Below are 13,011 nucleotides of genomic sequence, written 5' to 3'. Positions count from 1 at the left end.
TACCACACACACATCCCCAGGAATCAATGCACAAGATCCATTCTGAATTCCAAGTTAACCCTCGTGGTGGAATTCTGGTCAACTTGAGAGATTGTTGAGGCAATAGTCCTCTACAAACCTTACTTCTGCTGCTGGTATAAGCAACCCAGGGTGAAATTCTGCCATCTGTGGTCAACAAATATTGTATCTGAACAATGCAAAACAGCTGAGGAAATGTGCTGACACAGGATTTCTTACCAGTCAGTAATTTCATGTAGTTCTACAAAACATGTACAGGAAGAACAGGAAAATCGAGTCAGAGTAAAGGTTGGGAAAGAATCTGGGATTTCTTAGCTCAAGGCATGAACAAAGATTACAATAGAGCAATAGTAGAAACTATTGCTATGGGCAAGGACACATTCCAAAGAGTTTTTGTATGTGTGGAGTGATCCCAAATAGGTCTGGAGACACCATGGGGCAAGGACACAGCCTGCTGGACTACACCAGTGTCAACCTCCTTCCCATCCTGTATTCTTCAGAGGCAGCTGCACCTGGATTCACCAGCCTGATCTGGAGAAGAGGAAGACTGATGGAAAGAAAAGGGCAGCAAATGAGTACTGATCCTTAGTAACACTTTCAAAAGAAGGAATGAGAGCTGTTTTTGGCTGTGGATGAGCTCAAACAAATCTCAAAAGACAGAAACCAGAGCAGGAGATACTGAAGGGACATGGAAAGACCAGGAGAAAGTTTTGGTTAGGAAACCACTGTGAGAAAAGTCTCTGGAGAGCACAAAGATATTCAAAGCAGCAGAGAAATCAGAAAAGGGGCAGAGCCATCTTCTTTGAGATGGTACTTGAAAGGGGAACAAAAGCCAAGGTGAGGTAATTCAAGGCAGAACAGACACTGCAAGTGCTAAAGGCAGCCTCTGGCAATGCAGAGAGGCCTGCTAGGAGGACAGCTTTCTGTTCCTCAGCACCATGGGCTTCTTCATCTGCTTGCCCAACTATTGTAAATGTAGGTGAATTTAGTGGAAAGAAATGATGATGTTTGACCCTAGTTTAGAAGGTTGAATGATTTTTTTTTAATTTTTAATTATACTATAATACATTAATATACTATTTAAAGGATATACTAAAACTATATATTTACTTTTTCTAACTACTCTATCTAACTCACAACTTGTGATCCTCTCTTGACAGTTTAGACACAAGTGGATTGGATTAGCCATCAGGCTCAATCAATTCACACCAGAATCTAATTAAGCAATTACCCTAGGTAAACAATTCTCTAAACACATTCTACATGGGGAAAATAAGGAGCAGAAATATAAATTGTTTTCTGTTTCTTTCTTCTGTGTTCCTCTATGAAAAGTCTTGAAAGAGAAAAGAATGTGCCTGGGACACCCAACTGTTTCCTAGCTGGACCATGTAGAGAAAATTATGAAGAGCTCAGATAGAAAGTGGAGCCATACTTCCATGCTGAATGCATCCTTCCTGAAGGCAGGAGAATTCACATGCCCCCCATCCCAAGCTGCTCCCAGTCCCCTGCCTTGCAGTCCTAGGTCAGGGGCTGACTTGTGGCAAGACAAGACTGCTGGGTCTGGCCCAGCAGGTGCTGCAGGTTGGTGGCATAACAAGGCTTGTGGCCCCAGAGCAGGGTGCAGAAGATGACCTCAGGACTCCATGTGTTTGCCAGGAAGAGGTCACAGGGCTTCTCCTGCTGGATATCAGTACAAGCAGAAGCATAGGATTGGCAGAAGCTCTGGCTCATTGCTGCCTTGGTGGGCAGTCCCTGATGTGGGGAGACCCTGAGGGACTCCCCACTGACATCATGCCATATCACCCTTCTGGAAAATTTGGAGATGGGGACCCTCATGTTTTTTTTCTGTCCAGGAAGATGTTTTCCAGGTTTAAGCTTCTGCCAAGAATAGGTAGCATGTGCTGTGGGCAGGCAGGGGCAGATGGAAGGTGGGCAGATGCTGGGCCAGGGAGGTCAGGAGGCAAGAAAGGAGCTGTGGGTAAATGGGAGGCCAGGGCAGGGAGGAGAGCTTGGACGGTAAGCAGTAGTGTGGAGGCAGAATAGGTAAGGATGCAGTGCTGCAGTCAGGTGTGGACACGAAAAGAGGCTTCCAGGAAGTTCTTCATTACCTGGGCTGGGTACCCCAAGCACCTGCTCTGGGATTCTCCCCAAGGGGGCCGGTCCATGAGGAGATGAAAGCTGTCTCCATGCCTTGGCTCAGCGGGATGAGCCCTTCAGGATCCGTGGACACATGGGCTTGGCATCAGATGGCCCTGCCCTCCACTGGCTCCCCTTTGCCTTGCACCCCCATCCCCTTTGCCCACTGCTGCTCCCCTAACCCTTGTCAGTCCCCCACAAAGTGCCCACCATGCCTCCATCCTCCTGAAGCTCCCAAGAGTTCCCTGCCCCTCAGAATCCCTGCCCTTTGCCTCACAGTGCCCCCAGTGCCCAGGAATTCCCCAACCACTCCCTGCTCCTTTGAACCTCAAAAAACCCTTGCCACATTGAGCCATCCAGTAGCACTGCTGCCCACGAAGCAACCCAAAGGTGCTCCCATTTCCCCCTTAGCCCCTGATGCCCTGAGGACCCTCAGATACACCCCCTTCCCTGCAGAACTTTGTGATGCTCAGGGGCTTCTCCTGCTGCCCCTGATAATGCCACCTTCTTACCCTGCCTGCATCCAGTGGGGCAGGAATTTTTTGGAGATGACCTTGATGGCCACCTTGTGCTACGGTGTTAGACGGAAGTTAGGCCCAAACATCAGTCATTTGACACCTGGACAAAGTCAGGGGCTAAATACCAGTTCACTGAAGCTGAGTTTCACCAACCTCCAGGACCAAGGAAAGCCAATCCAGAATTCCATGTGACAGCTTATGACAAGGAATGATGATAACTACAAACTATTCAACTAAGTGGCTTTTACCTGCTCACACAGGCAGTTTCCTGCTCACAAGATGGTTGTGCTGGGGCTGTGGCCAGGGTCACTTGTGCATGACAGAGGAAGAACAGAAACCAGGACCTTGCTCTGCTCCTGGGTATCCTATGGAGTGCCAGTGACTCAGGTCAATGAAGATGATAACCACACTAACAACAGGCTGATGCACTGCTCTTTCAAAACACGCTTAGGGAATTTCTTCCCCACATGCCACACCAGGTTAGCTGAAAAGACTGTGCTCCTGCTGAAGCACCTCTGATACCACCCAGTCCCCTGCTTCTCTCCCCATTCATGTGCCACATTCCATGAGATCCTTACCACTGGCCTGGCTGCAGTGAATGGGAGCTCTTGCACCTCTAGCAACAAACCAGCAGACACACCTTAAGGACAATGATAGGAAGGACTGACATTAGACCTTTGAGACATCATGAACCCTAATGAGGTGCCCCTTTGCCAGCAGGTCCTGCTTAAGTCCATGAAATCAAGGACAGCTTGCTACCTGCTGGTTGCTTTTTGCCCACCTGGACCAACAAACAGGTGGGCTTGAAGGTGACACATGGAGGCTGTTGGGACACCATCATCCCACTGTAAGGATGTAGGACCAGCTGCTAATGAGCTAATCGAGCTGCCTTGCCCCATGTGAGCAGGGAAGTGTCCTGACCCCATGTCCCAGTAACAGCCTTCTTATCAGCAGCCACAAAGCTCTGGCTATGCTGGGCCTCGCAGTGCTCACACGCACGTTTCCATTCACCCTTAGATCCACCAGCTTCCCTTATTCCCACGGGCAGCCTCCCCAAAACTGTGTATCGGAGCACTAATAAGCACCTCGCAAGGCGGGAGTGCAGACCCTGGGGCCAGCTCAAGCTGTTCGGGCTCCTCCTGCTCGAGCGAGGCAGAGGAGAGCTGGGCAGAACAAGGAACCTAGTCACTTTTCCTCCCGCTCTCGAGGAGGAAAACACGCAGCGGGGACCCGAGAACCCCGGGCAGGCGCCTGCCATGTCCCGGGGAGCCCCGCACGCCCGGGTCCCTCCCGCGGGAAGAAGCCGAGCCCGAACCCGCGCCCAGGCCGCTGCCCCGGAAGAGCCGCTCCCGCAGCCCCACCCCCGAGGGCGTGCCCGGCGCCCGCGCGCCCTGTAACCAATCAGAAAAATCAGCCGCCCTGCGTCAGCGGCACGCGGCGGCGGCGGAGGCTGTTGCTAGGCAGGCCGGCGCGCCTGGCCCAATGGGAGCGGGGCGCTGCGGCCGGGCCCGGGCGCAGGCGGCGGCGGCGGCGGCGGGCGCGGAGCGGTTGGGGGCCGGCGCTCACCATGCCCTACAAGCTGAAGAAGGAGAAGGTGCGGCCCTGGGGGCGGCGGCGGTGCCGGGGGAGCTCCCGCGCGCGGCGCCGCGGCCGACAGCTCGCTCCCGCCGCCCCTCCCCGGCGCGGCCTTCCCTCGGCTCGGCCCTCGGGCGGGGGCGCGCACGGGGCTGTGGCCGGCAGGGGGCGGGGGCGCGGGCGCGCTCCCGCGGCGGGCGGGTCGGGTGGCGCAGGAGGGCGGCGGGGGCGCGCGCGGGCCCGGGGAGGCGGGCGGGCGCGAGGGGCGGCCGGCGGTGCCGCGGTGCGAGCCCGGCCCGGCCCGCCCTGCCCTGCGCTCCGCCGGCCGCGGGGATGCTCCCGGTGGGGGAGGTACGGCCGCACCCACCTCCTGGCCCCGCTGCTCCCTCTGCCGCCGGGCTGAGGGCCCGGATCCGCCTCTGCCGCCGCCCAGGGCGGCCGGGCCGGGGCCGTGGGTGCCCCGGCACCGCGTATCTGCGATGAGGCCGCGCCCCGGGGAAGGGCTGTGTGGGCACTGGGCCCTGTCACCCGCAGGTGACCCGACGGGGTCAGCTTGCGGTGACCGGGACGGGAGATGCCAGCATTGCTCCTGGGCTCGGGAGCTTGGCCTCGTCCTGGGCGTCAGCGGGAGCCGCTGAGGATGCCTTTTCCAGGGAGAAAGGGCTGGGAGTGGATGTCCGGAGCAGGGCGTGCTGCAGGAGTGGTCTATGGCAGCACACATCTCTGTGCAGAGAGATGCTAAAATTCAGAACAAGGTGAAGTTTTCTCTGAATGTGTTCTCATCCTTTCAGGAGTCTCCAAAGTCTACCAAAAGCACCACAAAGCCTGGTGGCAGCAGCAGCAGCAGCAGCAGCAGCAGCAGTAGCGGGAAGGATGGTGGGGCAGAGAATTCAGAAGAGGTAAGGCTTTCACCTTGGGTACAGCAGTGTGCATGTGCAAACTCATTTTTGGGGAGGAATTAAATCTTTCATTTTAGCTGTTTCAAGCTCTTCCACCAGATAACACATGTCACCAGGATCTTAAGAAGTCAGAGCAGAAAATTGGCCTAAAGGGAGCAATGACTATGGATGAGACTGGTTGAGTCTCATACCCTGCAGACCTGCAAAAAGACATTTGGCACAAAGCGGAGGGCGAGTGGTGCTCACAGAGGTGGGCAGGGCATGGCAAAGTTGGCTGCAGAAAGGAACATGACATGATTATCAAGAAGGTGGAAGCCTGACAGATGGGAGCAGCTTCTATGCTCTTGTCAGAGCAAAGTGCAATCAACTCTGTTGTCACTTTGTGTCAGAGTGGTAGAGTAGTGAGAAGCAATAGGAAAAGATCTCTTCTTCTGAGGCATTTTCTGGAGGAGTGAGATTAGGAAGTAATGGATAGGAACACTTGAAAGAATAAACTGCTAGAGATTCAATGTCTCTCCTTTGGTATAACAGCCTTGTTGCTGAATGCAGCATTCCTCACAAGAAGGCACAGTCTGTATTCCCAGATGTGCAGTCTCACTCTCATTTTGGATGTTTCCAGGGTAGATACATTAGAATGGCCTTAGCAGAATATGATAGTATGATAAGCTGTCCTTAGAATTAGTGCAAATTTGTGTTCAGTGGAACTTTTCTCATAGTCCTGATTTTGTCTGTCATTCAGGCAGTGGTTGTGGAATTTGAGAATTTGTCTCAGAAGAATGTTATACATGTCTGAGGAAGCATGCATGCATGTATGTGTGGTTTATTTATTTTAAAGCTGCAATTTAGCAAACAAGCTGTGCCACTTCTACATTCATAGAAGCTTGTGTGCTCTGGTCTTGTCTGGAACACATTGCACTTGTAATTTGGAGGGTTGGGCATGGGAGAGATGTAGGCCTAATCAGGGCTAGGAAGAAATGTGTAGTACAGTGGTGTGGTTGTAGTCAATGTTATTTTAGAGTCTTCTCCAAAGCATAGATCTGCATTGCAGAGCCTCAGAAAATCAGCCTACTTCAAGCCACTCAGTTTTGTGCTCATGCCTGACCTGCCATGTGGCCAGCAAGGAGTCAGAGTCTTACTTTGTGTGCCTTGGAGCAGGGAGCAGTTTTGTAGATGCTCCATCATGGCCTTTGCTTCTATCCATTTTGTTCTGTGTATACAGCTGAAAATAGCTTGGTGGGAGAGCTGCCTGCAGACTCCAGGGAAGTGAGAGAGCTCCTGCATTGGCATTATGGGGTCAGACCTTTTATTTATGTGGAACTCTTTGCTGAGTTCACAGCTCTGGAAAGGTGTAGGAAAGTCTGGGTCTTGCAATGGATAGCCAGCAAAGCAGGTCACTCTGATGTGCCCATCCAAATCAGCAGTGGGCTATGGCACTGCTCTCCTGGTTACAAGTGGTGCAGTAAGAAGGAAAGAATGTCACAGGTGACAAGCTTCCTTTTGTGACCTGAAATGGCATGTAATATTTACCTGGGTGCAGGAGAAACTTAGAAGTGATGTGTCTAAAATTCCCTCCCACAAAACATACCCAGCCACTTCCTCATACTCCAGACAAAATCCAGCCCTCCTTTTAGATGGAAAGCTGTGTCTCCTTTGATCATAGGAACAGAGAGCAGGGCAGAAAGGAGACACTTCTGCAGTGTGTACTGCCACAATCTCTTCTTCCTTTCTCTGTTGAGTCTGCAGTGAAGTTTGTTCCCTCTTAGTGTTTTCCTATCTCTGGAGTGCTCTGCTGCAGAATGGAAGAGAGCTCTTTGCTTGATAAGAAGAAATGTATACCAGTTTGAATGCGATTTTCTTGCTCTTCAGGAAACACAAAAAGGTATTTTGACTTTCACAATGTGTGAAGAATTAGGTAATATGTGCTGGGAGCAAAACTCCTTCTTTATGTCAGAAGCAAGAGGTGGTTTGACTTGTGAAACACTGGGAGTGGTGTTGTCTGGTGGGGTTGATGGGCTGAGCCCAGCATGGATACCTCTGCTGTCAGAGTTTCATGCCCTGTGAATTCCCTTTTGGAGTTATGGTTGGTTGGTTGCCTGTTCTAGGGTGAAAATTGGGTGCACTAAAGAGATCTTTCATTTTTCTTCATATCTCAGTAGATGCTTAATGGGCTCGCAGCATGTGGGCAGCCCTCTTCCAGTTTGTGCTTTTCTCTCTCACACCATGCTCCATGGAGCAGAGGGAAGAATCAACTTTAATTTATCCTGGTACCAGAAAGTTGTGATTTGTTTTGCAGGCAGCTTGTCTGGCTGGTGGGATGAGTAAACCTTGTTGCAGAGCAGCTCTGTTTTGATGGATCTGGGCAAATGCAGTGGACAGAGAGCTCCTATGGGGATCTCTGTGGAGGAGACTAAGAGGGTAGGAGCCAGTCCAGAACCCCCTAAGCAAAGTGCTTTGTTCTCTGCAGTAAAGGAGCTCTTAGTGGAGCTGATCTGGAAGGGCAGATATGTTGAAAAGCAGGCATATCCACAAGGGAAGGAAGGTGTTCGATTCTCTCTTAAGTACAGGGGTACTGCAGTGCTCTTAGTTTTACTCCAAGCCAGCAGAGCTTGGCCAGCCCCTGGCTTTTGGGGGGGCAGTTTGCTGTGGAAGAGACAAGGAGCAGTGGACTAAAACATGAGAGCAGGGAGTGGGAAATGAAAGGTATGTTTAATTCAGTCTCTCTGGAACATAATGAGTATGTGAATGCAGAGAATTTATGTGTAGCTATTTAAGGAGAAAAAATAAATAATGTCAGAGAACAAGGCAGCATTGAATGAGAGGATGAGAAAGAGTTACTCCTCCTGGCCAGAAAGACTGGGAGAGGCAGCTGGGTGGGGAAAAGAGTTAATGACCTGGAAGTGGGAGCAGGCATTAGCAGCAGTAAAGATGGGAGTTGCTCTGCAGCCTCAAGGGCAGCTTGGAGCCTTGCTGATGAGATTTGCAGCTCTGGGAGAGGGTGTACCTTTTCAGTGAGCTGCTGTATTTTCATGTTTTGCACATATCTCCATGGGGCTTGCTACTGCAGTACCTGGACTTCATTATTCAGAGACAGGCATTACAGTGTGTTCATGTTACTTCTGAGGCAGAGAGCCTCATTTTAATAGGGAAGCTGTGTAACAGCAGACAAAGAGAGCAGGTACTGACTTGAGGGATGGGAAGGGAAAAGTCATCTGAGGAGGAGGAGCTGAGAGCAGATCTGGGCTGGGAAGCGTAGTGAGCAGGGGATGCTCAAGGGACCAGTGAGGCAGAAAGGTTTTCCCGAGTGGCGATGCACCCAGCTGCAGTAGCAGTGCCTGCAGAGGTGAGGTCATGCATGGGTAGGGGAGAGCAGGAGGAGCTAGCGCAGCTCAGAGTGGCAGGGGAAAGAGGATCTCTGTTCTCTGGGGTGAAGAGGAATGGCACAGAGCAAGCTCAGGGCCTGGGGCTCATTGGCTTGCGCGGGCAAGTTCCTAACTAGGAGGAGAGGTGGTGGGAACCAGTGTGGAGGAAGTGCTCTGGAGGCAGGGAGCCTGTGTGCAGGAGTTCTAATTCATTTTCATTTAGGGGTGTGACGCTGTTGGGGCAGGATGATATGAAAGGACTTCACTTCAGAAGACTTGAGAGTAGAACTCTGATTTATTTGAAATACATTGCTCGTTTTATAGAGAATATTGTCCAGCCCAGTTCTGTTGATCCTAAAGTAAAACCATATCACACCATTGGTGTGCAGTGAATGATGCACAGTGGCAGAACCTACCTATAAACAATGTGAACAATACGAGAGATAAAGAATTTACATTCTTTCTCAACTGTTTCCCAGGCTTCTGCCTGGTTAGAAACCTTCGTTTTCTCTCTGACTGAACTGAGAATATCTACAGGGGTGGCCTGTCCTGTTGGCACAAGGAGCTGCTCCACTGCAGTGGGGAAAGTGGAGCTACCCCACTGTGCTTGGTGCAAACACCTTTGTGCTATTTTCTGGTCACTTCAGTGTGAGCCATGTAACAGCCACAGCAAACAGTGTCCCCCAAGCTGTTGGCTTTGTCATGGTGTGTGAGCCTTGCTTGTTATGAGGGGGCTGAACCTGTTCAGATGGAGAGATGCCTGCAGCCATGGAGCAGTTGGCTGGTGTTGGTGTCAGGGAAAGAGTCTGTATGTGAAGAGAAAAGCTTTCAGGTTCAGTAGTCTGCTCTGCTTTCAGGGATGGAAACTTCGGAGAAGAAGGTGTTAGGAAACTTAAAATAAGCCTCTACTGATTCATGTGACCAAGGTAGGAGGTGTTGAAGGCAGCAGGACAGCAGGCCTGCCACAGGAAGCACCTCCTGAAAGCAGGGATTCAACTTGATCCCAGAAAGTGCCTGTATAAGCAGCCCATCATAAACCCTCTGAGCACTGCAGCATGTATCTGACCTCTCCAACCATCAAATTTTCTCTAGTAATCAAAAGTGAGACTTTGGCATGTGCACGACCGTTTATTAAATAGCTGGCAGCTAAACCTGAAACTATCTTTTGTCTCTATGCAAGATGTTGAAGACTGTGGACTGTTGAAGAGTGGTGGACTTTTCCAGCCCCCTGGTGCAGCCTGTTCACATGCAGTAAACACACCATGCTCTGAACATTTGCCTGTGGTGTTTTTGGGTGGGGGAGGAGTACACAGGCATGTCCTCTCAGCTAGGAGGGCTCATGTGTCCTGCTTCCTTCAGTGTTACCTGGGATGCCACCAGTGCATCTTCTGCTTCTCTACCATCTTTGCTCTGTAGTGGCTCAGCATTCACATTTTTCCATTCTTCCCCATGGAAGAAGAGTGATGCAGAGTTGAGGATTCCTAAAGGCATCTGGACAATATTTTGAGTGGCTCACACTGCCCTGATACCTAAGTATTCAGGGTGAGGAATTAACTTTTCAGTCTTGGAGGCTGTCCAGCAAGGCTTTGTCCTAGCTTAACTGAGCAGAGACTACTCTTTAGGACAAGTTGCCTGCAGTTTGTAGTCTGGGCCCACTTTGTTTGACAGACACTGCTGTTTTTATCACAAGCTCATCTGGCTCCCTCCTCTCATCATGGGACAATGCTGCTCCATGAAGGGAATCAAAACAAACATAAACTGTAGGGAGTTCAAATCTTGTTGTCTTCCCCCCACCTTGGCTTGTAGCTGAGCTTGAAACAGAATCACTCAAGATTCCTTCAAACAGAGACAGACCAGAACCAACATTTTTCTGATTTCTCATTCAAAGTAATGGCTTGGCAAAAAAATTTATGTTGTGTGTTGGGCCCTGTTGTCCACGGGGAGTCTTTACACTTGCTCTACAGATCCCGATCTGTACAGCAGCATCTCCTTGTGGACATCTTTCCCTGTTCCTACTTTGCTGCCTTCCCACATGCTGCAGGTGCAGTAACTCTTGCTTTTGCAGTGCAGTAGTGTGCTGCACCTCTTTGGAAACCAATTCAGGTAAAGAAAGGACTGTGCAGAGTAGGTGCAGCCCAGCCAGGAAGAGATCGGCCATGTGGAGGATGGAGAGCTGAGCTCCTGCACTCCTTTAAAACACTGCTGGTCGCTGTTCTGGTGACCAGCACTGTGCTCTATGTGACAGCTGAGAATTAAGGGGAAAGAAGGAGGTGATGTCCAAGAATTTCACTCACCTCTGCTCCCCATCCAATGTGCTATTCTTGCTGTATCCTAAACAGATTCATCCTGCAGCTCCTTGGCTTCATGTACCAGCAGGAAGGAGGTGGCTCATACAGCACAGCCAGGGTAGGCTGTGTGCTGGCTCCAGCTAATCTCTCTGCTTCCTGGCAGGATGTTGCCCTCTTTTGTGCTGAGTTTTCCATTAAAGGGTCATTTATTGAGTCATTATGGTCCAAGTGGGACTTGAACCAGGTGAGATTCAGCAGGGTCAGAAGAGAGCTGAGCTGAGCAAACACTGGCTTGAGTTTTCTGGTCACATGCTGAACATGAGAAAGTGCTTTTGTTAGTTCAGTTTAACTAGAGTGCAGTGGGAGAGGAGAATGCAGGCAAAGAGTTTGTGTGGCTAAAAGGAGTGATGTGGGAAAAGCCCATCTACAGAAGTCCAGACAGCAGTGAGGCAGAGATGGGAGAGGGCAGCCAGGATAGGCTGGTAGAGCCCACAGGCTGGGATCTAAGGTTATGTATGTTTGTATGTATGGTCTATGTGGTTTGTGCTCCTGGACCATGAATGCAGCAATGATTGTAGTGGTCTTCCCTATTTTCTTTCCAAGGCCTTTATGTCTGCTCTGTACTGCATGCTTTGCTTTTTCACAGGTGAGTTCCTGCACAAGGACAAGGAAGCAAATTGCTGGTTTTCTAAGCTTGCTTGTTGTGTGTTGTACAGAGTACTGCAGAGACAGCAGCATGCTGAGATTTCTGTTTGGACCACAGAAAGTTCTTATTTCTGCTTCTTGTAATTTGTCACAAGATGTGACTTTGCTTTCCATATCCATAGCAATGGCTGTGCCAAGAGGCTCTGGTATCTTTGTGCTACTTTGCAGACATGAGTAAAACTGATGTTTACTTTGCAGGTATGCTGCAAAGGCAACCATCAGCTCTAGAGCTGGTGAGACGCACTCAACTGCAAGTGCAACAGTGAAAAACCTGCCTGGTTTCTTCATGCCAAGAAGATGCTGATGGCATCTGCTTATGAGGCTTGTAGGCAAAAGCTTCTGAGTTGTTTTATTCTTTTCTCCTGCAGCAGGCCCAGCAGCCTCAACAGCAGCTGCAGCAGCCACAGCAGCAGACACAACAGCAGCCTACATCAAATAAGCGGCCCAGTAACAGCGCTCCCCCCCCAACCCAGCTGAATAAAATCAAGTACTCAGGGGGACCCCAGATTGTGAAGAAGGAGCGCCGGCACAGCTCTTCCCGTTTCAATCTGAGCAAAAACCGGGAACTGCAAAAACTCCCAGCCCTCAAAGGTAAAGAGGCCATGGGGTGGAAGTGACCTGCATGACAAGCTGAAGTTTCTCCAGACAGAATGGAGTGGTGTACAGGCTCTTCCCAAAGCAACCCTTCCAGTGTCCAGCTAGTTACATGGACAGTGCAGCAAGGATGGTTCTGGGAAAGGTGCTTGGCTTGTTAGCTGGTAGAGAATTGATGGATGGTCTAAAATAATCAGAGTATTCTCAATGCAAACTTCATACTTACCTTCCCAGTTGAGGTATTTAAACCTCCTTCTGTGTACTGAGGATTACCTCAGATTCTTCAGGAGGTTGTGCAGAGACCTTGGTGCAGACTGTCCTTGGTTCCTACATCCACCCATTCCTGGGGAAGGACCAAGCTTCCTCCTATTTTTGTTTCAATGTTAATTATGATAGTGCAAATGAACCTGTCAATGTTAGGGCAGCATGGTATTATCACTTAGTGTACATTATGTTGCAATTAAACATGAGTATGGACAAGGAGAAAGCATTTTCAGCAGTCATTAAGGCAGAGCCATTGCTTAGTGTTGCTCACAGACACAGACAAGCCTTTGGGGAAGGGAGGCACTGTGTAGTTTCCAGTTGTATCAAAAAGAGAATCTGTTAATGTACAGCTCCTGCCATCCTCACCCCTCTCTTCCACCCTGTTCTCTGGCAGGAGGGTTAGGCTACAGTGTGTGCTGCCCAGCTCCCTTTGTGTCTCTGGGGTGCAGGACATGGCTGTCACCGGCCTGTGATGGGAGCTGGTTGAGTTCCTTTTTCAGTGTACTCTGTACATGGAAGAGATCAATATTTATCAAGTTAGAAACTGCTACCACGTTTTAAATCCCCTCATGGCACAGTTGCTTCAGAGGCCTGGCAGCCTCTCTGTCTTCCTTGCCCCATGTCCATAGCACGGATAACACTACCTCTCCCTCTT

At 50.4% G+C, this 13,011-nt stretch overlaps 1 protein-coding gene across 2 annotated transcripts in view; it reads left to right on the top strand.

Moving 5' to 3' along the window:
* The first annotated feature begins 4,165 nt into the window (after positions 1-4,165).
* Positions 4,166-13,011, top strand: part of PPP2R5D (protein phosphatase 2 regulatory subunit B'delta) — a 27,787-nt gene continuing 18,941 nt past the window's right edge. The window contains exons 1-3 of one of the 2 annotated variants that reach the window (XM_021534849.2): positions 4,166-4,266; positions 5,039-5,146; positions 11,867-12,089. In XM_021534849.2, the coding sequence (XP_021390524.1) occupies positions 4,240-4,266; positions 5,039-5,146; positions 11,867-12,089 (358 nt within the window). In that variant the 5' untranslated portion in view covers positions 4,166-4,239. Of the gene's footprint in view, positions 4,267-4,553; positions 4,599-5,038; positions 5,147-11,866; positions 12,090-13,011 lie in introns of those variants that run through there. The other variant, XM_021534851.2, reaches the window with a different exon arrangement.

The sequence above is a fragment of the Lonchura striata genome, chromosome 3 (assembly GCF_046129695.1).
Source record: "Lonchura striata isolate bLonStr1 chromosome 3, bLonStr1.mat, whole genome shotgun sequence".
NCBI classification, from domain to species: domain Eukaryota; kingdom Metazoa; phylum Chordata; class Aves; order Passeriformes; family Estrildidae; genus Lonchura; species Lonchura striata.
The sequence above is the reverse complement of the archived record's forward strand: the minus strand, read 5'-3'. Positions and strand labels throughout refer to the sequence as shown.